Raw genomic sequence first — 22,762 nt, 5'->3', positions numbered from 1 at the left:
CTGCTGTTTTCGAATCTGCTGGGACTACCCCAGAGTCCAGTGAATTTTAGAAAATTACTGCCAGTGCACCTGCTATTTCTCTTTATTGGCTGGTCAGTCATTTATGGCATAGGAGGCCATTCCTCCACTCGATCCCTGGAGTTCTGCAACTTTATTTCCTTTAAGTGCTCATCCAATTTTTTTGTGAAATCATTGATCGTCTTTGCTGTCACCATCCTCGTAAACAGCAAGTTCCAGGTCATTACCACTCACTGCATAAAAAAAGTTCTTCCTCACATTCCCCCTGTATCTCTTTCTGAAAACTTTTAATCTGTGTCCCCTCGTCCTTGTACACTCAGTTAATGGGAACAGTTTCTCCTTGTCTAACTTATCTAAGCCTGTCATAATCTTTTATACCTCTGTCAAATCTCCCCTCAATCTCCTTTGCTCCAGGGAGAACAACCCCAGCTTTTCCAAACCTAGTCTTGTAAATAAAATCCCCCATCACTGGAAACATTCTGGTAAATCTCCTCTGCACCCTCTCAAGGACCCTCACATCTTTCCTAAAGTGCGGTGACCAGAACTGGACACAATGCTCTAGTTGGGGCCTAACTAGAGCTTTATAAAGGTTCAGCATAACGTCCCTGCTTTTGTACTCTATGCTTCGATCTATGAAGCCCAAGATTCCATATGCTTTGCTAACCATTCGCCTTCAAAGATCGATGCAAATGCACCCCAGGTCCCTCTGTTCTTGCACACTCTTTAGAACTCTATATTGCCTTATCCTGTCCCTTCTGCCAAAATGCATCACCTCACACTTGTCTGCATTAAATTCCATCTGCCACCTGTCTGCCTATTCTGAAAGCCTATCTATGTCCTGTTGCAGGTGGTTCGTATCATCCTCACTGTTTGCCACTCCTGCAATTTCGGTATCATCGGCAAATTTTGAAAATCTATTCCGTATTCCAAGATTCAAGTCATTTATATATCGCAAAAAAAGGAGTGGTCCTAGCACTGATCCTTGAGGAACACTACTGTCTACCATCCGCCAGTCTGAAAAACAACCATTTATCATGTCTCACTGTTTTCTGTCCTTGAGCTATTTTTTTTAAACTAAGTGGACACTGACCCTCCTATTCCATGAGCCTCAATTCTTTTAACCAGCCTTTTATGTGGTACTTTATAAAATGCTTTCTTAAAATCGATATAGAGAACATCCACTGCATTCCCTTCATCAACCTTCTGTCACTTCATCAAAAAATTAAATTTGTTTAGTGAAGCATGATCTGCCTTTTACAAATCCGTGCTGGCTATTCTTAATTGCTCAAACCTCTCCTGTTGATTTTTACCCTGATTATTGTTTCTAAAACCTTACCCACCATTGATATTAAACTAATTGATCTGTCGTTGCTAGGACTGCCCTTACAACCTTTCTTGAATGAGGGTGTCACATTTGCCACTCTCCAATCCTCTGGTACATCCCCTGTATCCAGGGAAGATTGGAAGTTTATGGCAAGCCCGTCGCTATCTTCACCCCTATTTCCTTTAGCAACCTGGGATGCAAGCCATCCAGACCAGGTGACTTATCTATCCTAAGCATAGCCAGCTTTTCCAGTACCTCCTCATTCTCAATTTTTACCCTCTTCATTGTCTCTACTCTCTCTGCTTTTACCCATATTTTGTCAGATTCCTCTTCTTTGGTAAACACCGATACAAAGTACTCATAGTATTCTAGAGTTGCTCTGTGCCTCAAACCATATATTACCTTCTTTGTCCCTAACAGGCCCCATTCCACCTCTTACTCCCTGCTTACTATTTACACACCAGAAGATGATTTTTGGGTTCCCTTTTATGTTGGCTGCCATTCTAATCTCATATTCTCTCTTTGCCAGTCTCACCTTTCCACTCAACTTATTGTATTTGGCCTGGTTCTCACTTGAAGAATTTACCTGGCATGTATCATAAATCTTTTTTTGTTTCATCATAATCGCTTACTCTCTCATCATCCAAAGAACCCTGTTTTGGTTCCCCTGCCTTCTGCCCTTGTTGGAATGCATTAAGACCTGTACCTGAAGCATCTCTTTCTTAAAGATAACCCATTGTTCTGCTTGAGTTTTGCCTGTCAGTCTTTGGTTCCATTTTATCCTGTTTAGATCCCTTCCCATCGCATTGAAATTAACCCTCTTCCAATCTAGACATTCTACCTTCTATCCTTCCTTGCCTTTCTGCATTACGAGTCTAAACCTTATGATACAATGATCACTCAAGTGCTCCCCCACAGACATTTGGTCCTCTTGGCCCACCTCATTTCCCAGCACCAAATTCACCAATGTCCCCTTTCTAGTTGGACTGAGAACATACTGATCAAGGAAGTTCTCCTGAACACAATCCAGAAATTCTTCCCCCCCCTTTCCCTGTACTCTAAAATTATCCCAATCGAAATTTGGGTAATTAAAGTCCCCAATATCACCATTCTATAGTTCTTGCACTTCTCTGTGATTTCCCTTCAGATTTGTTCCACTATCTCTCTCTCTCACCATTTGGAGGCCTATGAGGAAGGAGGCAATGCTGAATCTGGTTCTGAGGAATGAGGTGGGGTAAGTGGATCAAGTGTCAGGAGGGCAACATTTAGGAGACAGTGATCATAGTATCATAAGGTTTAGGTTAGCTATGAAAAATGCCAAAGAGCAATCCAGAGTAAAAATAATTAATTGAGAGCGGGCAATTTCAATGGGGTGAGCATGGATCTGGCCCAGGTAAATTGGAATCAAAGATTGGCAGAGAAAACTGTAATTAAACAATGGGCTGCCTTTAAAGAGGGGATTGTTCGGATACAGTGGAGGTACATTCCAATTAAGGGGAATGGCAGAACAAAACAGTGGTGCAATGGTTAGCACCGCAGCCTCACAGCTCCAGTGACCCGGGTTCAAATCTGGGTACTGCCTGTGTGGAGTTTGCAAGTTCTCCCTGTGTTTGCGTGGGTTTCCTCCGGGTTCTCCGGTTTCCTCCCACATCCCAAAGACTTGCAGGTTGATAGGTAAATTGGCCATTAGCAATTGCCCCTCGTATAGGTACGTGGTAGGGAAATATAGGGACAGGTGGGGATGTGGTAGGAATATGGAATTAGTGTAGGATTAGTATAAATGGGTGGTTGATGGTCGGCACAGACTCGGTGGGCCGAAGGGTCTGTTTCAGTGCTGTATCTCTAAACTAAACTAAACTAAAAATAAAGTGAGAGCTCTCTTGATGGCGAAAGCTATAAAAGAATAAGATGAAGCAGAAAAAGGATGACAGATGTCAGGTTGATAATAAGTCAGAACCAGGCTAAATATAGGAACTTCAGAGGGGAAGTGCAAAAGGAAATAAGAGGCAAAGAGAGAGTATGAGAAGAGACTGACAGCCAACATAAAAGGGAATCCAAAAGTCTTCGATAGACATAAATATTAAAAGGGTGGTAAAAAGTAGAGTGAATTAGGGAACCAAAAGGGGTTTTATACATGGAGGCAGAGAGCATGGCTGAGGTACAAAATGAGTCCTTTGCATCTGTTTTTACTTAGGAAGAAAATGTTGCCCAACTCATTGTGATAGAGCAGGTAGTTGAGACACTGGGCTGAATTTTACCGGCCCCTCGACGGTGCGATGGGCCAGTAAAATGCTGTGGGGAGAGGCCCGCCTCAACCCGTGACGTCGCGAAGGGTCCAGCACATATTACCAGCGGCGGCGGGACCTTGGTGCGGCCCCCCCCCTCGCCCCCGCACCCCCGCTGCCTGGTGGCAGCACCACAATTAACATATGGTAAACAGTACTTACCTTTGCTGATTATGCAGCCCACCGCCTCTCCACTGTCACTTCCGGATTTTTCGATGAATGGGTGGCCGTCACATGCTGTCCCGTTCACGATTGGAAAAGCCGACGGGTCCACAGAGGCAGAAGGTTTCGCAGCAGTAGGTACATTTTTTTTCAGGGGTCTCACTCTGCATTCTTAAAGGGAAGGGGTCTGGGATTACTGGTGGGACAGCTCTGCTGGCATGAAGGGAGCTACTGTGTACCATCCCTCCGTTAACAGTGTATGCTCTGTCTGTTCGTGCTTATGAGGGAGCAATGGCACACTCGGCACCCTGTGTGTGGGGAGGGTGCCAGAAAAGGCAGGAGCATTAAGGTTGCATGGATGGCGAGGACAATCGATTCAGCTGGTAGGATCTTGATGTGGTCATGCTGTGCTACTCCGACTGTTGGCCAAGATGGGCAATGCCATGGCATGCCACATAGTTGATCAGGGAAAGCAGCTGATGTACCCATCAACACCAATTCCTGTGCTGTTATGAACCTTCAAATACATAAAGGGCTCAACTTTATTTATCACATGGAAATATGCTCATCTTCTGCTCGTGAGGATCGGTATGCACCAGAGGCAATATCAACAGGCAGGTATGATCCACGTAGAGGCCCCGGTCATGAGCAGCAGCCCCCAAGGGGAGCCCACCATTACAGTTGCTGTGCACCTACAGGCCCCACATGACATGCCACCAGATGTCAGAGCCTCTGCACCTTTTTAGGGGCCCATCAGAGACCTTTGTGGGGTCACACAGTCAGCAGTGCACTGCAGCATCATGGAGGTCACCAATGCCCTGCACCGGAGGGCCAGTGAGTATGTCCGCTTCAGGACGGACTCTCACAGCCAAGCCCAGAAGGCCATTGGTTCTGGCACCTTTGCCAGAGAACCATAGATTGCAATGTTCATAGACTGCTCTCATGTCCACATCAGGTCTCCTGCCAGGCTATCACCTGCAGACGTCACATTAGAGGAGCCCTCTCAATCTAGGTGAAGCTGGTATGTGATCACCGCAGATGCTTGCTTCGAATGTGTGACCGCTTCTCAGGCAGCTGCCATGACACCTGGGTCTTGTGCCAGTCCCGGCTGCCACCGCTGTTCACTAAACTGGCTCAGAAGGAGGGGTAGCTTCTTGGAGATAAGAGCTATCCTTTGCAGACATGGCTCCCGACACCAGAGACCCCACCACTGCTGCAGAGGAGAAATACAACGCCAGCCACTGAGCTACATGAGTCACCATTGAGCAGGAGATCGGCATGCTTAAAGAGCATCTCCAATGTCTGTATAGATGGGGTAATGCCCTGTACCATGGGCCGAAAAGGTCAGCTCCTTTCTTTGCTGCTTTGCACAACTACACACCCAATAGGGGCCAGACCTGGCATGGTGAGAAGAGACGTCAACAGGATTCTTCCTCGGACTATGAGGACACTGAGGACCTACAACATGAAAGACGTATGGCACCTAGGTTCTGCACACAGGGCGAGCAGTGAGGTAGGAATGTACGGAAGTGGCTTATCAAAGGCTCTCTGCACCATAGGAACCAACGTGAGCTCTGCAAGCCACATATCACCCTCGCTCACCTGCTGTGCACCAGTCCACATCTGCTGCATCCCTGTGTAAACCATTCGAGTCAGCAGCTGACTGAGCCAATGTCCATGTCACTGCATCCGTGGAGACGCTCATGAGTAATGGTGGCATGGCAATGATATTGCATACGTGAGCTCTCCTGAAGGGCCAACGGTGCAAAGGGATGTGACATTGGCGTTACATGCTGGCACACATCATTCGCACAGAGAAAAGGACACACATGTTGATGAGGAACATTTAGTGAAAGACATATTTACATTGCTGTGACACCCATGCATTCCCATTTGTGTCAGTGTGTTCGCTGTAAACCTCTAATACCTTATATGGTCTATTTAAGTCTCACATCCTGGAATGTGCAAATTTAAGATTATTCACCCAGCTGCGGCACGCCTACAAGAAGGAATGTTACACTTGAGTGGGAGAAGAGGATCACAACTTCACAGGACACTGGGACACAGCAGGGTAAGCATGTGGTGGCAAAGCAGAAAGTGCTGGGATCACTCAGCAGGTCAGGCAGCATCTGTGGAGAGACAAGCAGAGTTAACTTTCAGGTCGGTGAACTTGGACAAGTTAACTCTGCTTCTCTCTCCACAGATGCTGCCTGACCTACTGGATTTCTGCAGCACTTTCTGCTTTGCTGCCAGATTGACAGCAGCCCCACTCTTCAGCAGTCAGGTATGTATTCTTTGACAGCTGTCAGGAAGCCGGTGCTGGGGCGCTTAACATAGGGCTGCTGCACAACTGTCAAAACTTTCACTGTGCCGAATGTCCCGCCTCTCCCCACATAATAATGTGGGGGGGTGGGGGGGGTGGGCGGTGGGGGAGTGGCGCGCGGCCTCTTTGGAAATGCGAATGCGGGTGCACCGCCAAGTTCAAAGGGCGCTGCGGCGGAACGCGACGCCCCAATAAAATTCAGCCCACTATATGAGCCAAAAATTGATGGAGAGAAGGTATTAGAAAGGCTGGCTGTACTTAAAGTTCATAAGTCACCAGAATCAGATCAGATGCATCCGAGGATACTGAGGGAAGTAAGGGTGGAAATTGCGAAAGCACTAGCCACAATCTTCCAACCTTCCTTAGACACAGAGGTGGTGCCAGAGGACTTGAGACTGTAAATGTTACACCCTTGTTCAAAAAATGGAGTAAGGATAAACTCAGTAACTACAGGCCAGTCAGTTTAACCTCTGTTATGAGAAAGCTTTTAGAAACCATAATCTAGGACAAGATTAACAGTCACTTGGACAAATGTGGATTAATTAATGAAAGCCAGTACACATTTGTTCAGGGAAAATCATGTTTAACTAATGTTATTGAATTTTTGATGAAGTAACAGAGAGGGCTGATGAGGGTAATACAGTTGATGTGATGTATATGGACTCCCAAAAGACATTTAATAAAATGCCATATAACAGGCTTGTCAGCAAAGTCAAAGTCCATGGAATAAAAGGGACATTGGCAGCATAGATACAAGGTTGGATGAGTGACAGGAAACAGAGAGAAATAGGGAACGGTTGTTTTTCACACTGGAGAAACATAAGAACATAAGAACTGGGAGCAGGAATAGGCCGTCCGGCCCCTCGAGCCTGCTCCGCCATTCAATAAGATCATGGCTGATCTTTTTGCGGACTCAGATCCACTTACCCGCTGTCTCACCGTATCCCTTAATTCCTTTATTGTTCAAAAAGATATCTCCCTTAGCTTTAAAAACGTTAACTGAAGTAGCGTCAACTACTTCACTGGGCAAGGAATTCCATAGATTAACAACCCTCTGGGTGAAGAAGTTCCTTCTCAATTCAGTCCTAAATCTGCTCCCTCTAATCTTGAGGCTATGCCCTCTTGTCCTCGCTTCACCTGCCAGTGGAAACATCCTCTCTACTTGTATCTTATCTATTCCCTTCATAATTTTATATGTTTCTGTAAGATCCCCCCTCATTCTTCTGAATTCCAATGAATATAATCCCAATCTACTCAGTCTCTCCTCATAAGCCAACCCCCTCAACTCTGGAATCAACCTCGTGAACCTCCTCTGCATCCCCTCCAGTGCCAGTACATCCTTTCTCAAGTAAGGAGACCAAAACTGCACACAGTACTCCAGGTGCGGCCTCACCAGTACCTTATGCAGCTGCAACATAACCTCTCTGCTTTTAAACTCAATCCCTTCAGCAATGAAGGACAAAATTCCATTTGTCTTCCTAATTACTTGCTGTACCTGCAGACCAACCTTCTGCGATTCATGCAAAAGGACAACCAGGTCCCTCTGCATAGCAGCATGCTGCAACTTTTTACCATTCAAGTAATAATCCTTTTTACCGTGACTCCTACTGAAATGAATGACTTCACATTTATTAACATTGTATTCCATCTGCCAGACCTTTGCCCACTCACTCAATGTATCTCTGTTCCTCTGCAAAGTTTCACAGTCATCTGCACACTTTGCTCTGCCACTCATCTTCGTGTCATCTGCAAACTTTGACACCCTACATGTGGTCCCCAACTCCAAATCATCTATATAAATTGTAAATAATTGAGGTCCCAACACCGATCCCTGAGGCACACCGCAAGTAACTGATTGCCAGCCAGAATAGCACTCATTTATCCCCACTCTCTGCTTCCTGTTAGTTAACCAATCCTCTATCCATGCTAATACTTTACCCCTAAAGCCATGCATCCTTATCTTATGCAGCAGCCTCTTGTGCGGCACCTTGTCGAAGGCCTTTTGGAAATCCAGGTCCACCACATCCACTGGGTCCCCATTGTCCACCTTGCTCGTAATGTCATCATAGAATTCCAAAAGATTTGTCAAGCATGACCTGCCCTTCATGAACCCATGCTGCGTCTGCCCAACGGGACAATTTCTATCGAGATGCCCTGCTATTTCTTCCTTTATAATAGACTCAAGCATCTTCCCCACTACAGAGGTTAAGCTAACCGGTCTATAATTCCCCATCTTTTGTCTCCCTCCCTTTTTAAACAGTGGCGTCACATCTGCTGCTTTCAAATCTGCTGGGACTACCCCAGAGTCCAGCAAATTTTGGAAAATTACCGCCAGTGCACCTGCTATTTCTCCTGCCATCTCTTTTAGTACCCTGGGATGCATTCCATCAGGGCCAGGAGACTTATCAATCCTTAGCTCCATTAGCTTGCCCAACACTACCTCTTCTGTAATAATGATTGTTTCCAGGTCCTCACCTACGTTCGTCTCTTTGTCAATTACTGGCATGTTATTAGTGTCCTCCACTGTGAAGACCGATACAAAATACCTGTTCAATGCCTCGGCCATTTCATCATATCCCATAACTAAATTCCCCTTCTCATCCTCTGAAGGACCAACGTTTACTTTAGCCACTCTTTTTCGTTTTATATATTTATAGAAACTTTTGCTATCTGTCTTTATAGTCTGTGCTAGTTTTTTCTCATGTTCTATCTTACTTTTCTTTATAGTTCTTTTTGTGGCTTTCTGTTGACCTTTAAAGTTTTCCCAATCTTCTAGTTTCATGCTGTTTTTGGCCACTTTGTATGCCTTCTCTTTCAATTTGATAGCCTCCCTTATTTCCTTAGACACCCATGGCAGATTACCCCTTTTCTTCCAGTCCTTCCTTTTCACTGGAATATACTTTTGCTGAGCACTTTGAAAAATTGCTTTGAAAGTCCTCCACTGCTCGTCAACTGTCCCACCATAAAATCTTTGTTTCCAGTCTACTTTAGCCAAGTCCTCCCTCATTCTATTATAGTCCCCCTTGTTCAAGCACAGGACCCTGGTATTGGATTTTATCTTCACTCTCTCCATCTGTATTCTAAATTCAACCATACTGTGATCACTCCTTCCAAGAGGATCCCTAACTATGAGGTCATTAATTATTCCTGTCTTATTACACAGGACTAGATCTAGGATAGCTTGCTCCCTTGTCGGTTCTATTACATACTGTTCAAGAAAACTATCACGGATGCACTCAACGAACTCCTCCTCAAGGCTACCCTGACTGAGCTGGTTCGACCAATCTACATGTAGATTAAAATCCCCCATGATAATTGCCGTACCATTTTTACAGGCATTAGTTATTTCTTTGTTTATTGCCCGCCCCAATGTGATGTTATTATTTGGTGGCCTATAGACTACGCCTATCAATGACTTTTTCTTCTTAGAGTTTCTAATTTCCACCCATTCTCCATAGAACCTATATCATCTCTCAGCACCGCCCTGATGTCGTCCTTGAATATCAGAGCTACACCACCTCCCTTACCTTCCTGTCTGTCCTTCCGAATAGTCTGGTACCCCTGGATATTTAACTCCCAGTCGTGACCAACCTGTAACCATGTCTCCGTAATGGCTACCAAATCATATTCACTCGCGATGATTTGTGCCGTTAACTCATCAACCTTGTTACGAATGCTACGAGCATTCAGGTAAAGTGCCTTTATGCTAGCTTTCTTACCCTCATGATTTCCAACATCTCTAATAATATCTCCTGAGTTATCCTTCCTTTCTGCTTCTTTCATAGTCTGCCTTGAACTTAAACCCTCCTGCACACATGTTAACCTGCTGCTTACCTTTTTATTTATAATCATAATCCCTGTCGTTTTCCCTTTCCCTTCCCCCAACGCACTAGTTTAAAGTCCTAGAGACCACCCTATTTATCCTTTTCGCTAGAACACTGGTTCCAGATCGGTTCAGGTGGAGACCGTCCCATCGGTACAGATCCCCCCGGTTCCAAAACTGATGCCAATGCACCATGAAATGGAACCCCTCTTTCCCACACCACTCCCTTAGCCACGTGTTTACTTCTCTAATTTTCTTATCCCTAAGCCAATTTGCACGTGGCTCGGGCAGTAATCCGGAGATTATGACCCTCGAGGACCTGTTCCTTAATTTCGTTCCTAGTGCTTTATAATCCCCAAACAAGTCCTCCATCCTAGCCTTGCCTATGTTGTTAGTCCCAACGTGGACCACAACAACTGGATTCTCCCCCTCCCGCTCCAATATCCTTTCAAGCCGGTCAGGGATGTCCTGCACCCTGGCACCGGGCAGGCAACACACCATGCGGGACTCCCGATCCGGCTTGCAAAGGATACTATCTGTCCCCCTAATTATAGAATCCCCTATAACTACCACTTGTCTTTTTGCTGCCCCCTCTTGAATGGCCTTCTGCACCATGGTGGCGTGGTCAGTTGGCTCATCCTCCCCGCAGCCCTTTTCCTCATCCACACAGGGAGCAAGTATCTCGTACATGTTGGATAAGGTCAAAGGCTGAGGCTCCTCCACTCCTGAACTCAGGATCCCCCTACCTGCCTCACTTGCAATCACACCCTGTTGTCCCTGATCACTAACTGAATTTGAATTACTTAATCTACCAGGTGTGACTGCCTCCTGAAACAAAACGTCCAGGTAACTCTCCCCCTCCCGGATGTGCCGCAGTGTTTGAAGCTCAGACTCCAGATCATCAACTCTGAGCCGGAGTTCTTCCAGCAACCAACACTTGCTGCAGATGTGGTCACTGCCGTTCACAATGGGGTCAGCCAGCTCCCACATCATACAGCTGCAGCACACCACCTGCCCAGCCATCTCTACTTAGTTAATTACTTTATTACTTTATATAAATTTATGAGTTAAATACTCTGATACTTCTCTGCTATGGTCTTTTTCAAACAACCAATTAATAGATAAATCAAAAAGGAAAGTAAATTTTTAACCAATCACACGATACAGAAGAAATAGAAAAGCTTACCTTATCAACACACCAGAGTCCTTTTTTTTGGTTAGAGGAGGAGGATGGATGGGAGACACTACACTTGTAGTGTTTCGGGTTTAGCCACTGCCCAAATATATAGGATTTACGTACCCAGCAGTCCCCTGGTCCGCCGAAACAAAGGCAATTAATTTAAGATGAAACTGACCTTCCCAGCTGCTAACTCGCTCGCACTATCCTGCTTCAGTACAAGCTGCTGCAACAAAAAGAAAGGTATACAGTGGGCTTCCCCAGGGAATGGGATTAGGACCATTGCTTTTCTTGATATGTATTAATGACCTTTACGAAAATTTCGGAATTTGCAGATAACACAAAACCTGGAAGTATTCTGAACCGTGAGGAGGATAGTGATGGACTTCAGGAGGCCATAGACATTGGTGGAATGGGCAGACGTGTGGCAGATGAAATTTAATGCAGAGAGATGTAATGTAATACATTAGAATGAGGAAAGGCAATGGAAGAATGAGGAAAGGCAATATAAAATAAAGGACAGGATTCCAAAGGGGTGCAGGAGCAAAGAGACCTGGGGATATATGTACACAAATAGTTGAAGGTGGCAGGGCGGGTTAAAAAAGCAGTTAATAAGGCTTATGAGATCCTGGACTTTACAAATAGTGGCATAGAGTACAAAAACAGGGAAGTTATGGTGAACCTTTATAAAACTGGTTTGGCCAACTGGAGTATTATGTCCAATTCTGGGTACCATGCTTTAGGATGTCCAGGTCTTCAAGAGGTTGCAGAGGATGGGTGCAGCACCACCAATTCTCAAGAAGCTCAACACCATCCAAGACAAAGTAGCCCACTTGATTGGCACCCCATCCACCACCTTCAACATTCACTCCCTTCAGCACTGACACACAGTGGCAGCTGTGTGTACCATCTACAAGATGCACTGCAGCAACTTACCAAGGCTCCTTTGACAGTACCTTCCAAACCCACGACCTCTACCACCTAGAAGGACAAGGGCAGCAGATGCATGGGAATACTACCACCTGCAAGTTCCCCTCCAAGCCACAGACCATCCTGACTTGGAACTATATTGCCATTCCTTCAGTGTTGCTGGATCAAAATCCTGGAACTCCCTTCCAGACAGCCACTCCATAAAACTGTATGGCCCTTTCTTCTGCCTTGCTGAAATTCCAATGGTCATGAATTGTGCTGCTCTACTGTGAAAGGCATCAGTGATCGAATGATTACACGCCCATGCTGCTCCCTGGTTGATGTTGCAGAGATCCCACATGGCTTCTTGAAATGACCTGATGCCGCAGAAGTCTAGGGCTATGATAATATTCATAGGCACTGAGAGCATGCAGGCAGATGGATTTGGCTTCCTATCTTCCTGTAGTGGGTCACAGATGCCTTGTTGTATCTTTGGTAAAGTGCATTCCTTTCATGCAGAGCTCCTCAGAGGTTCTTCATATGCTGCATGTATATTCTTTGGAGTTTTGTAATATTTGATGGGCTGTGTTGTATATTGTTGTTAGCGTAGGTAAAGCGTTGTTTACCGATGTCTCGGAGTCTTTGTATGGCTCAATAGTAACTCGTTTATTTTATATGCGTAACTATTTACACTCTCATTAAGCATTTCCAGCTCGCACCTCTCATGATATCTCTCGCTTCTTCCAATGTGACTATTATATCATCACTACAGGGGCGGGGTTACTCTTACTGTCTCAAACATTAAACCTTTCAGACCCTTATACTACATCTCCCCCTCCCCCCCCACCCCAAGTCTTTGTCCATATATATTTTTGATTTTATATATATATCTATATATATACATATATATCCATTCATTCTTTTTGACTTTATATACTACCCCATCTCCACCATCCCCGCACTCCCCCCCCCACCAAGTCTCTGATATCACAGGGTCAATTTGTCACGAGGCTTCACGACTCTCCCTGATTGTATTCTTGTCAGACTCGGAAGATTAGTAGTCTTTTGCGGAAGTGTTGGTCGACGACTTAGATGGCCTTGACCAATGTTTGTGGTATCTTGACTCTGGGTTTCTTGATCTTCATCCAGATATATGACTGGTTGTTGTGTTTGAGGAATAGGGATAAGGTTTCTCCTATTTCGGCAGATAGTACTATTGTGAGTGTGTACTACATAAGATCTCAGTTGAACTTAATTTCTCTGGATGACTCTACCTTCATGTCCTAGATCTTGTTTCCGTATCTGCTCTCCATCTTTTAACAGTTGTAGGTTTCTGATACAAAATCTCTTATTGTAATAGTGATCTTGTTGGTTCATGTAAGGCTTCTTTCTGCCTTAAACTTGTTTGTAGTCTTGTATGTCGAGCCCCAGAAGTGGTTTTCTGGGTACAATAGGAAGTTGAGTTTTTAGCTTCCTCCCCATCAACAGCCCTGAAGGTGAAAGTCCATATAACAATGGAGAAGGTTAATAATTCAATAGTGCAGTTGGAAGTTCTTTGTTCTTCTTCAACAACGATTTAATACTCCTCTCTCTGCTTCACCATTCGATTGAAGGAAACGAGGGGAACTTGAGATGTGCAAATCCCCACTTCCTCGCAAATTGTGTAAATTATTCATTTGCAAATCGGGGTCCATTGTCTGACAACCTCGTCAGGAAGACCATGCATTGCAAAGATCTCCTGTGAAGCTTTAATAACAGATTCTGTTGTTGAGTACAATCTTTTCACTTCAATCCATCTTGAAAAATAATCGATCATTATGATGTAAGGTTTTCCATTGTACATAAATAAGTCCATTCCTAGACATTCCCATGGTCTGGTTGGAAATTACGTAGTTATCAGAGGTTCTCTCTGGTGTGGTCTGTGTACTGCGCATACCTGGCAATTCAAGGTCATGCTTTCTATGTCTTTGGATATTCTGGGCCACCAAACAGATGATTGAGCTCGTGCTCTGCATTTTATGATTCCCACGTGGCCTTGATGCATTCTTGCCAAAATATCTGATCGAAGAGAAATCTGAATGACCAGTCTGTTATACACCAGCAAATTGTCTATGATTGTGAAGTGTCTCCTGAATTCAAAGAAAATTTTCATTACCTTCCCACTAGGACTGTGGGCAACCTTGTGTACAATACTGGCGTATCCAAATGCAATCCTCATCCTGCTTTTGAGCGTGACGGATGTCTTGAAGTTTGTATGTACTTGCTGGCCATTGTGATGCTGTACACTGTGAATACGACGCTATCTCTTCAACAAAATTAACATCCTGTTGTGGAGGATGGTCAATAGTTGCTCTTGATGTATCAGCGGAAGTTTGCATCTTTCTCTGAACATATATCGTTTCGTAGGAATATCTCATTAATCTCAATCGGAACCTCTGAATTCTCAGAGACAGCCTTGCAATTTCCTTCTCATCCAGTAAGGAAACCAAAGGTTTGTGGTCTGTCTTAATAACCACTTTCAGGCCAATAATGTAATCAGAAAACTTCTCGCAACCCCACGTGACTGCAAGTGCTTCTTTTTCAATGACAGCATATCTTATCTCTGTCTCAGACAAAGCTCTAGATGCATAATAGATCGGTTCCTCGACATCCATTTGGCTGTTCTTGAAAGAAGACTGCCCCTAAACCTGTAGACGAGGCCTCTGCTGCAATTATAGTTGGTAATGAAGGGTTGTGATGTATTAATATCTCCGGCGAGACTAGCATCTCCTTAATTCTTCGAAATGCCTGCTCTTGATGTTTGTTCCAAAACCTCACTTGATCTTTATTCCAGAGTTGTCTTAATTAAACTGATTCATCATTCCAAGGAATCTTGGGAGATGTTGGGCTGAAGTTGGGAATGGGAATTCAGTAATGGCTCTCGTCTTTTCCAGGTCTGCCATTATGCCCTTGCTACTTACAATATGTCCCAAGAAATGAATCGATGTTTTCGAGAATTCACACTTAAGTGTCAGCCCTTCTCGAAGATGATTTAAAACCACCTTTACTCTCTGGTCATGTTCTTGACGGATTCCCCATGGACCAGGATGTCATCCATGTGACATATCACCCCCTTGAGGACTTGCAGAATGTTGGACATGGTCCTTTGGAAGATTTCAGCTGCAGATGCTACAACGAATGGTAAACAATTAAAGCAAAATCTTCCGAATGGTGTGATAAATGTTGAGTAATCTTGACTTCTCGTCCAATGGAACCTGCCAAAAACCATTATTCATGTCAAGTTTAGTGAACATTATGCTTTTGGATAGCTTTGCCAGGTTTCTGTCCACCAAAGACAGAGGATGGATTTCCCTCGCCATGACTTTGTTAAGCTGCGTTAAGTCTACACAGATACAAAGTGTGCCATTTGGTTTTGCAACTGGAACCATAGCTGAACACCACTCTGTTGGCTTCATGATAGGAGAAATGACTCCCATCCTGGTCATTTCTTCCAGCTGATGAACTTGGTTCATCAACTTTCTTGACACAAAGATACATACCAGTCTGGCATCTTCTCTTAACGTTATGCTATCGGTGTTCAGTTTTTCTAGACCTGAAAATAGTTTTGGAAAGTTTGCTTGAAAGTGACTGTTGGACTATGGCTGTTTTATTTGATCCACTTTTTAAAATTAGATATAGGTGTAAGCACACTTTTCTACTTAACAGAGAAAATTCTTGGTTTTTCAGAATGCACAGGGTTTCCATTATCTGCCTTCCCCTGTATTGGAGTGTTGCTTGTAGCTTTCCTTTGACCATCAGTTCAATCTCTCCTGGACCATATAACGGAGCGTCTGCTGGTTATAAGCAACCGTGGTTCTTGGTCTGACAACACTGTGACACTTGCACTTGTGTCCAATTTGAAATTGTAATGGGTACATTGACATAAATGTCTGCATTTCAGAATGCTTGATAGGGGTCATTAATTTCCCCAAGGAGTCTCCTGGTTTGTCTTACAATGGAAGTTGTTCCACTTCATTTACAGCTGTGTGAAGGCTTTTTGCTTGGCATTTTTGTGAGAAGAGGTCTTCCTCTGGCACATCTTTTTGAAATGGCCTGCCTTATTGCACTGAAAGCATTCAGCATTATTAGCAGGACTTTGTTCACATCTGAGAGTCTTTCTGGCTCCGTAGCGTGGGCAGGGTTTCATGGCGTCTTGCACCATCTCCCCCGGGTGTACCTTCTGATTTGTAGAGTGTTTTTCCATCCTGGGCTTGAGGATCTGTACCATCATCAGATTCTTTCTGATCCAAGGCTTCGCTTTAGCCCACAGGATGACTCTATTTTGTCTTCTGACCTCTGCCTGTTGCACTATTTGTATCACTTTCTCAAGAGTGAGGTCATCTTTTGACTGTAAGGGACCCGATAAAGCATTGTCAGCTATTCTCACTACTGTTCCCTGATCAACTTAACTTCAGTTCTCCACACTCACATCACTCAGCCAATCTGTACAAATCTTGAATGAAAGCATCCACTGATTGGCCCAGCTTCTGGATCCTTTTATAAAATAAAAACAAGAAATGCTGGAAATACTCAGCAGGTCTGGCAGCATCTGTGGAGAGATAGCAGAGTTATTGTTTCAGGTCTGTGACCCTTCATCAGAACTGGCAAATGTTAGAAATGTAACTGCTGCTGCTTACCAAGTCCCTGTTATTTGCTGAAACCCAGCAAGCCCAGAGTCGGATCCTGAAAAACTTTGGAATATGACCTGAACAATGTTGAGCATTGAGAGAGCTAGTTGCATGCCTCTACCAAATCCATAATCAATCAAGTACACAACAGATATATAGATGCCAGCTGGAAAATCCCGAGTATGTTGGAAAACGCTGTTCCCGATGTCAGCGGCTGTCACCTATGAAACTGACAACATCATGTTTTTAAAAGAACTAACTTTTAAAAGAACTTTAAAATAGTGTCCCACTCTCTGCAACAAGACAGGGGGAGAGACAGAGACAGAGAGAGAAGGGGGAACAGAGAGAGGGGAGGTGGAGAGGGACAGAGAAGGAGGAAGAGGGAGACAAAGGGGAGGGCAGAAGGAGAGAGAGAGAGACAGGGAGGGGGGTGAGAGAGTCAAAGTGTCACTTACTTATGGCACAGAAGGAGGCCATTCTGTCCATCAAGCCCATGCCACTCTCCACGGAACTATGCAGTCAGTCCCACTCCCTGGCTCAATCCCCTAGCCCTGCAGGTCTATTTCTCTCAGGTGGCCATTAAACTTCCTCTTGAAGTCATTGATCATCTCCACTTCCACCACCCTTGTAGGCAGTGAGTTCCAAGTCACTACCACTCGCTGCATAAAAAACTGCCTCCTCATATCCCCCCTGCATCTTTTGCACAAAATATTAAATCTGTGTCTCCTAGTCCAAGAGGGGAGGGGGGAGGGAAGAGAGACAGACAGAGAGACACACAGACAGACACACGAGATCATGGTCTGAAAGGTGGACGTCTATCTGAATACTCTGCATCGCTACATCAAGTGTGCGACCAGAGAGTGACGACTAATGAAAGGAAAAGCAATGCCAGGTATGTCACTAAATCAGTTTTCACTATAGTGATGAGAAAGTAAGTCAATAAATTAGTCTTTTCATTCAATGCTTCTTTCCAAAAATGCACATTTGTTGTTGTTTTTATCAGTAAGATAAATTTTTAATGCCTTTGTCTTTTGAAATTTGCTCACTGGCGACCCCCTCACCCCCTGCCCCCCCCACCCACCCCCGCCCCCACATCCCCGGCCTCAACAAAAATTGCAATGCCGCCCTCTGTCCGAAAAGGTTGCAGAACCCTGCCCGAGAATAAGGTATTAATCTATTGAAGCTACGACACAGCTACCTGCATGCTAAACACAAAAGCAGCTTGCTATGGGCAGAGATAAGTTGTCTCACAATCAATGAATTGGAGAAAAGCTCTGTAGCTCTACCATATCCAGCTAAGAATGACAGTTGACAATCAGGCATATAGTTGGAGGAGGCTCTGCATATAGTCCCATTCACCCAGCATGCAAATTCGACAAATGTTTGCTCGTGTATTCATCTAAAAGTGCCAAATGGATGATGCAAACTAGCACTCTCCCAAGGTCCCCATCAGCATAGATATATTGTCCAGTCAATTTGATTCATCCACGTGACCTTTAAAGAGTGGCTGACTCCACTTGACATGGTGGAAGCTACAAGCTCTGACAACATCCCGGCTACACTGGAAGAACTGCTTACCACAGGTAATTGTCCCAATAGCCAAGCTATTCCAGTGCAGTAATGACACTGACATAAATGATTTGGCGTCTACCAAACAATGAGGAAAAATGCCTAGGTATGTATTATCCACCAAAAACTCGACAAATCTAATCCAGCCAATTAATACCCAGTCATCAGCAAAATGATCAAAGGAATCATCAATAGTACCAACAAGCAACAGTAAGTCACCAGCAACCTCTTTGGTGATAGTTAGCTTGGGCTCATTGTAGCCTTGATTGAGAGAAAGATGAAAATTTTAAATGCCAGGAGAGCAGTAAAAGTAGATGCCTTCAATATCAAGACAGTATTTGACTCAATATAGCATGAAGGAGCTTTAGTATAACTGAGGTCAATGCACTTCAAGGGGCACACCCTGTACTGGAATCAATATCCAGCCCCTCCATCACATGAGCACTTTAGCTGCAGTATGTTAATATCAATAGAATGCATTGCCGCAGTGATGTGCTCGAGACTGGAGTGAAGTTCAGTTGAGTTTGGTATAGGATATGAGACAAAGTCAGAGACACAAAGACTGTAGCAGCTGAACATAAATTCTTCTCCTTTTATTCTGTCTGTTTTAGTTTCAATTTGCTAGCCTGTGTGTTCTACAGCAGCCTCCAGAGTACACGATACACAATAGGCACATTACCTGTACCACCAAGAAGAACAAGAGCATCACTGCCAAGTCACTTGAACAAATATTACTATTCCTTCAGCATCACTGGGCCCACTTCTTTATTTCCCTACTTTACACCATTGCTGGAACACCATCACAATAATGGCTGCAGCAGTTCAGGGAGAAAGAACAAAAATAATTTTCCTGGGAAACTAGAGAGGGACAATAAATGTAACCTTGTTGGTGTTGCACACATTCCGAGGACAAATAGAAAGTACACTCTCCCAACTCCCTCCACCCCAGGGTGTTTACCACCTTGACAGTAGGTGAGACAAGCTATTATGAAGTGTTCATTTGAATCTTGTTGGTGAGATGCAACACCTCTTCTTGGTGAACATCTGGGTATAAAGAAGATATTTAACACTGTTGCAAGTAATGAATGCCTTAAAACAATGTATAAGTGAAGGAAGAAATGAAGGAAAAAGTAGTTGAATAAATCCATTAAGTATGAAAATCAAAGAATGATATAGCTATTATCTTGGGGGAGACTGCAGACCTCCCACTCCTCCAACTCTCTCTATCATCTCTCTGCCTATAATCTCCAGAGCACTCTTGTATAAGTAGTTAAGTTTTATAGCTCTGGATAACTCCTTCCTGTCGTATGCACTGCATTCTGTTATGTGTAGCCTTCTCCTAAAAATAGATTTGAAAAGGACATATGTTGAAAAGTCACAGGTGAGAGAAGATAGGTGCCATTCATGTGTCCAGGACACGAGCTAACTCTATGTGAATGTGAGAACATCCAGCGCGAAGGAACCTTGTGCTACCATTGTATTGGCCACATTTAATGGGTGATACTTTCAGCACTTTAAGATTGTACTGGGTAATGCTACAACAAAAGAATATAAGCCTGCTGTTGTATTTACAAAGATCACAATTTGGCTCTATTAACTATATTCTCCCACTGAAACTGCACGCCAAGTTCATAGTGAAGAGCAATACCAATATTCTGCAAAGTCACCTGGAACAATGTTGTCACATGTTTATCTATTTAACTTAGCAAAAATTGTCTTCCTCACCTGCTCCCAGTTCAGGCCACAGGTGAGACTTGTTGATGCAGGTGAGACTTGTTGATGCAATGTGTCACTATCATCCATGCCACTATAATGGTACTACTCAATTCCAGGGCAGCTTCCTCCTCTAAGCCTGATTGCTGAACGAGGCCATTTTACCCTCACTGATTTTCCAGCAATCACCTTAAAAGCAAGGAAACCTTACCAACATTAGCACGCTTGGCTAAGCGTTGGAACCGCCATCAAAATATATAATTGAACTGACTTTGCATTATGGTGCAAAATCAATTTGTTGCCTCCAATTCATAAATTTGCTTGCACAGTGATTCAGGCAAAATGCTATTGGAACTGTTTTATCTGTCATATATCTTTATCCTTGTGCAGCAGCTATACACTAATCCCTGTTGTAACCATAGGAATAATGTTAACAAGTCAGAGAATCTGAACAGAAAAAATTCAAAGGCTGGGCTTTGCCTTTATCTTTAATGAGGATAACAGTATAAATATAAAATATAAACAAGATATTCTTACAGATAGGTCCCAGCTCCATAATGTTATCGAACGCACAGGAAGGAGTGGTGCCAAGTGTTGCGCAAAGCTGTGGATATATAAAAAAATAAAGAAAATTAGCTGACTCCATCATTCACTTTCTTTCACTCTAGTAAAGGGGATATAAAGAGAAAAAAAGAGAAAATTATCTGACTGCAGCATTCATTCTGTTTCACGCAAGTAAAACGGGATGAGAAGGCCTTCCCTCTCAGCTGACTATCATTTGGCGGTATTCAAGAACCCACACTTCAATTGCCCTGTGAAATCTGGGCTGATTACTTTCCAATTGTGCACTTCTGTGAATAAGAGTTTTCTCCTATTGGGTGCACTGTTCAGAATTTCACATTGTCTGTAAGATTGGGAAACACTGTTCCCTCAGTAGGACTGCAACAAGTTCAGGCAGTGGTAGAAGAGCAGGAAGACTGCAATGAAGAAGAAACACTGTCACTCTCACACTCACAGCCACCAGCTCAGATACTGACACTGCACATACTTTGGAGGATAGCAAAGAGGTGTACCTGCACATGGAGAGACACTGGGGATAAGTGGCCTACACCCAGGACAGGAGACAAGGGTAGCACAGATGCCAGTTCACCAGAGGACGAGGTCACACATGGGTTCTGTTGCACAGGACTCAGATCAGGACTTTGATGAGGTGGCCTACAGATGAAGGCTTATGGATTATACAGAAAGACATGCTTGGTGCATTGGCAGGCCTGCCAGAAAGCCTGTGATCAATGTCAAGGAGCATGAAGGAGTCAGCACCAACTTGGCACCAGGCTTTGTGCAAAACTTGGAGACCATCGTTTCCGGTGTGGAGGTTGTAGCCATCTCCATTAGGATACTTCCAGACCCAACCATGATGCAGCAGCTGATGAGCGATGTCTTAGCTCTAATTCGGTAGCTTCTGCATGTGCTGCAATGTCTGACTGCTGCAGTTGAACCTCTGGCTGCTGTCATACAAAGTCAGCTTGCTGCCACCCAAGTTCAGACTGCTACCATCATAACTTGAACTGGCAGATGCCAGTGTTCAAATGGCGTTGCAGGCTGTCACAGCAGTGCAGCAATCTATCTTCCAACTGATTGCTAGGATTGCTGAGGCACACTCCGGCAAAGTGGTAGTGGTTTCATGGTGCATGAACCTGTTGTCCTCGCTCAGGATGACAGCATTCGTCCTTCCACCACTGCCAGTCCACCAATGCCCTTGCTCTTCCCTGCCAGCCAGTCAGCCAGCTCGGACAGCTGCTGTCCATGCTTAGATGGTGCAGTTCGAAGCCGGGCCTCCGAGGTCCAGAGCTGCCCGATGTTATCCTACAAGGCCATCTGCAGTCTCCTTCACTGAAAGCCAACTGCCTTCTACCATCCATGCTGCAGCCACTGGGGTAGCATTGCACACGAGCAAGAGGACAGGCAAAGGCACATGGAAGACAGGCACTAAGGAAATACGCAATAGTGATTTGTGTGAGGTTTATAGAATAATGAAGTGACTAAATTGTGTTTATGTCCAACAATTATTACAACTGAATAGGTTATGTAAGGGCAGAGCTCAGTCAGATGCTAGATGGTTCTTCTTTTCCTGGGGGATAGTGGACATTAGAACAGATTGCCAACTCATGTGATGGACACGAATTCACTGTATTAAGTGAGATCTGGACCTGTTTCCGTCTGGGGAGGAGATGATCTTATACAGAAGGTAAGTATCCTGATTTGTAAAGCAGGGCCAAAACATGGGCATGTTTTGATCACCTAAGGGGATTGGAGAGGAATTTTTCAGTTTTTCTCTCCCCTAATTGACCTGAAGTATTTTTCACCTATCCCCGAAGCTTACAATGCACAAGGCATCACGACTGTGTGGGATAGGTTGGATGGACCAGTAAGTTTTTCCTATCTGTCATTTTCTTATGTGCAACAGCATCCTTCCATCTGCTCTACTGAAGCCACTGAGGGAGGCCCTCATAGAGACATAGAAATTTGCAGCACAGAAGGAGGCCATACAGCCCATCATTCAGGGCGGCACAGTGACGCAGTGGTAAGCACTGCAACCTCACAGCTCCAGAGACCCGGGTTCGATTCTGGGTACTGCCTGTGCGGAGTTTGCAAGTTCTCCCTGTGACCGTGTGGGTTTTCGGCGGGTGCTCCAGTTTCCTCCCACAGCCAAAGACTTGCAGGTGATAGGTAAATTGGCTGTTGTAAATTGCCCCTAGTATAGGTAGGTGGTGGGGAATATGGGATTACTG

The 22,762-nt window shown here is 44.4% G+C and overlaps 1 protein-coding gene across 3 annotated transcripts in view; it reads right to left on the bottom strand.

Moving 5' to 3' along the window:
- LOC137346938 (aromatic-L-amino-acid decarboxylase-like) overlaps window positions 1-22,762 on the bottom strand; it is a 187,536-nt gene that overhangs the window by 79,927 nt on the left and 84,847 nt on the right. For all 3 annotated transcript variants that reach the window (XM_068010897.1, XM_068010908.1, XM_068010900.1), the window contains one exon: window positions 20,508-20,574. In XM_068010897.1, the coding sequence (XP_067866998.1) occupies window positions 20,508-20,574 (67 nt within the window). The remainder of the gene's footprint in view (window positions 1-20,507; window positions 20,575-22,762) is intronic.

This window comes from Heterodontus francisci, chromosome 2 (assembly GCF_036365525.1).
Source record: "Heterodontus francisci isolate sHetFra1 chromosome 2, sHetFra1.hap1, whole genome shotgun sequence".
In the NCBI taxonomy this organism is placed as follows: domain Eukaryota; kingdom Metazoa; phylum Chordata; class Chondrichthyes; order Heterodontiformes; family Heterodontidae; genus Heterodontus; species Heterodontus francisci.
Note: the sequence above shows the minus strand (reverse complement) of the source record. Positions and strands in the feature narration are given on the sequence as shown.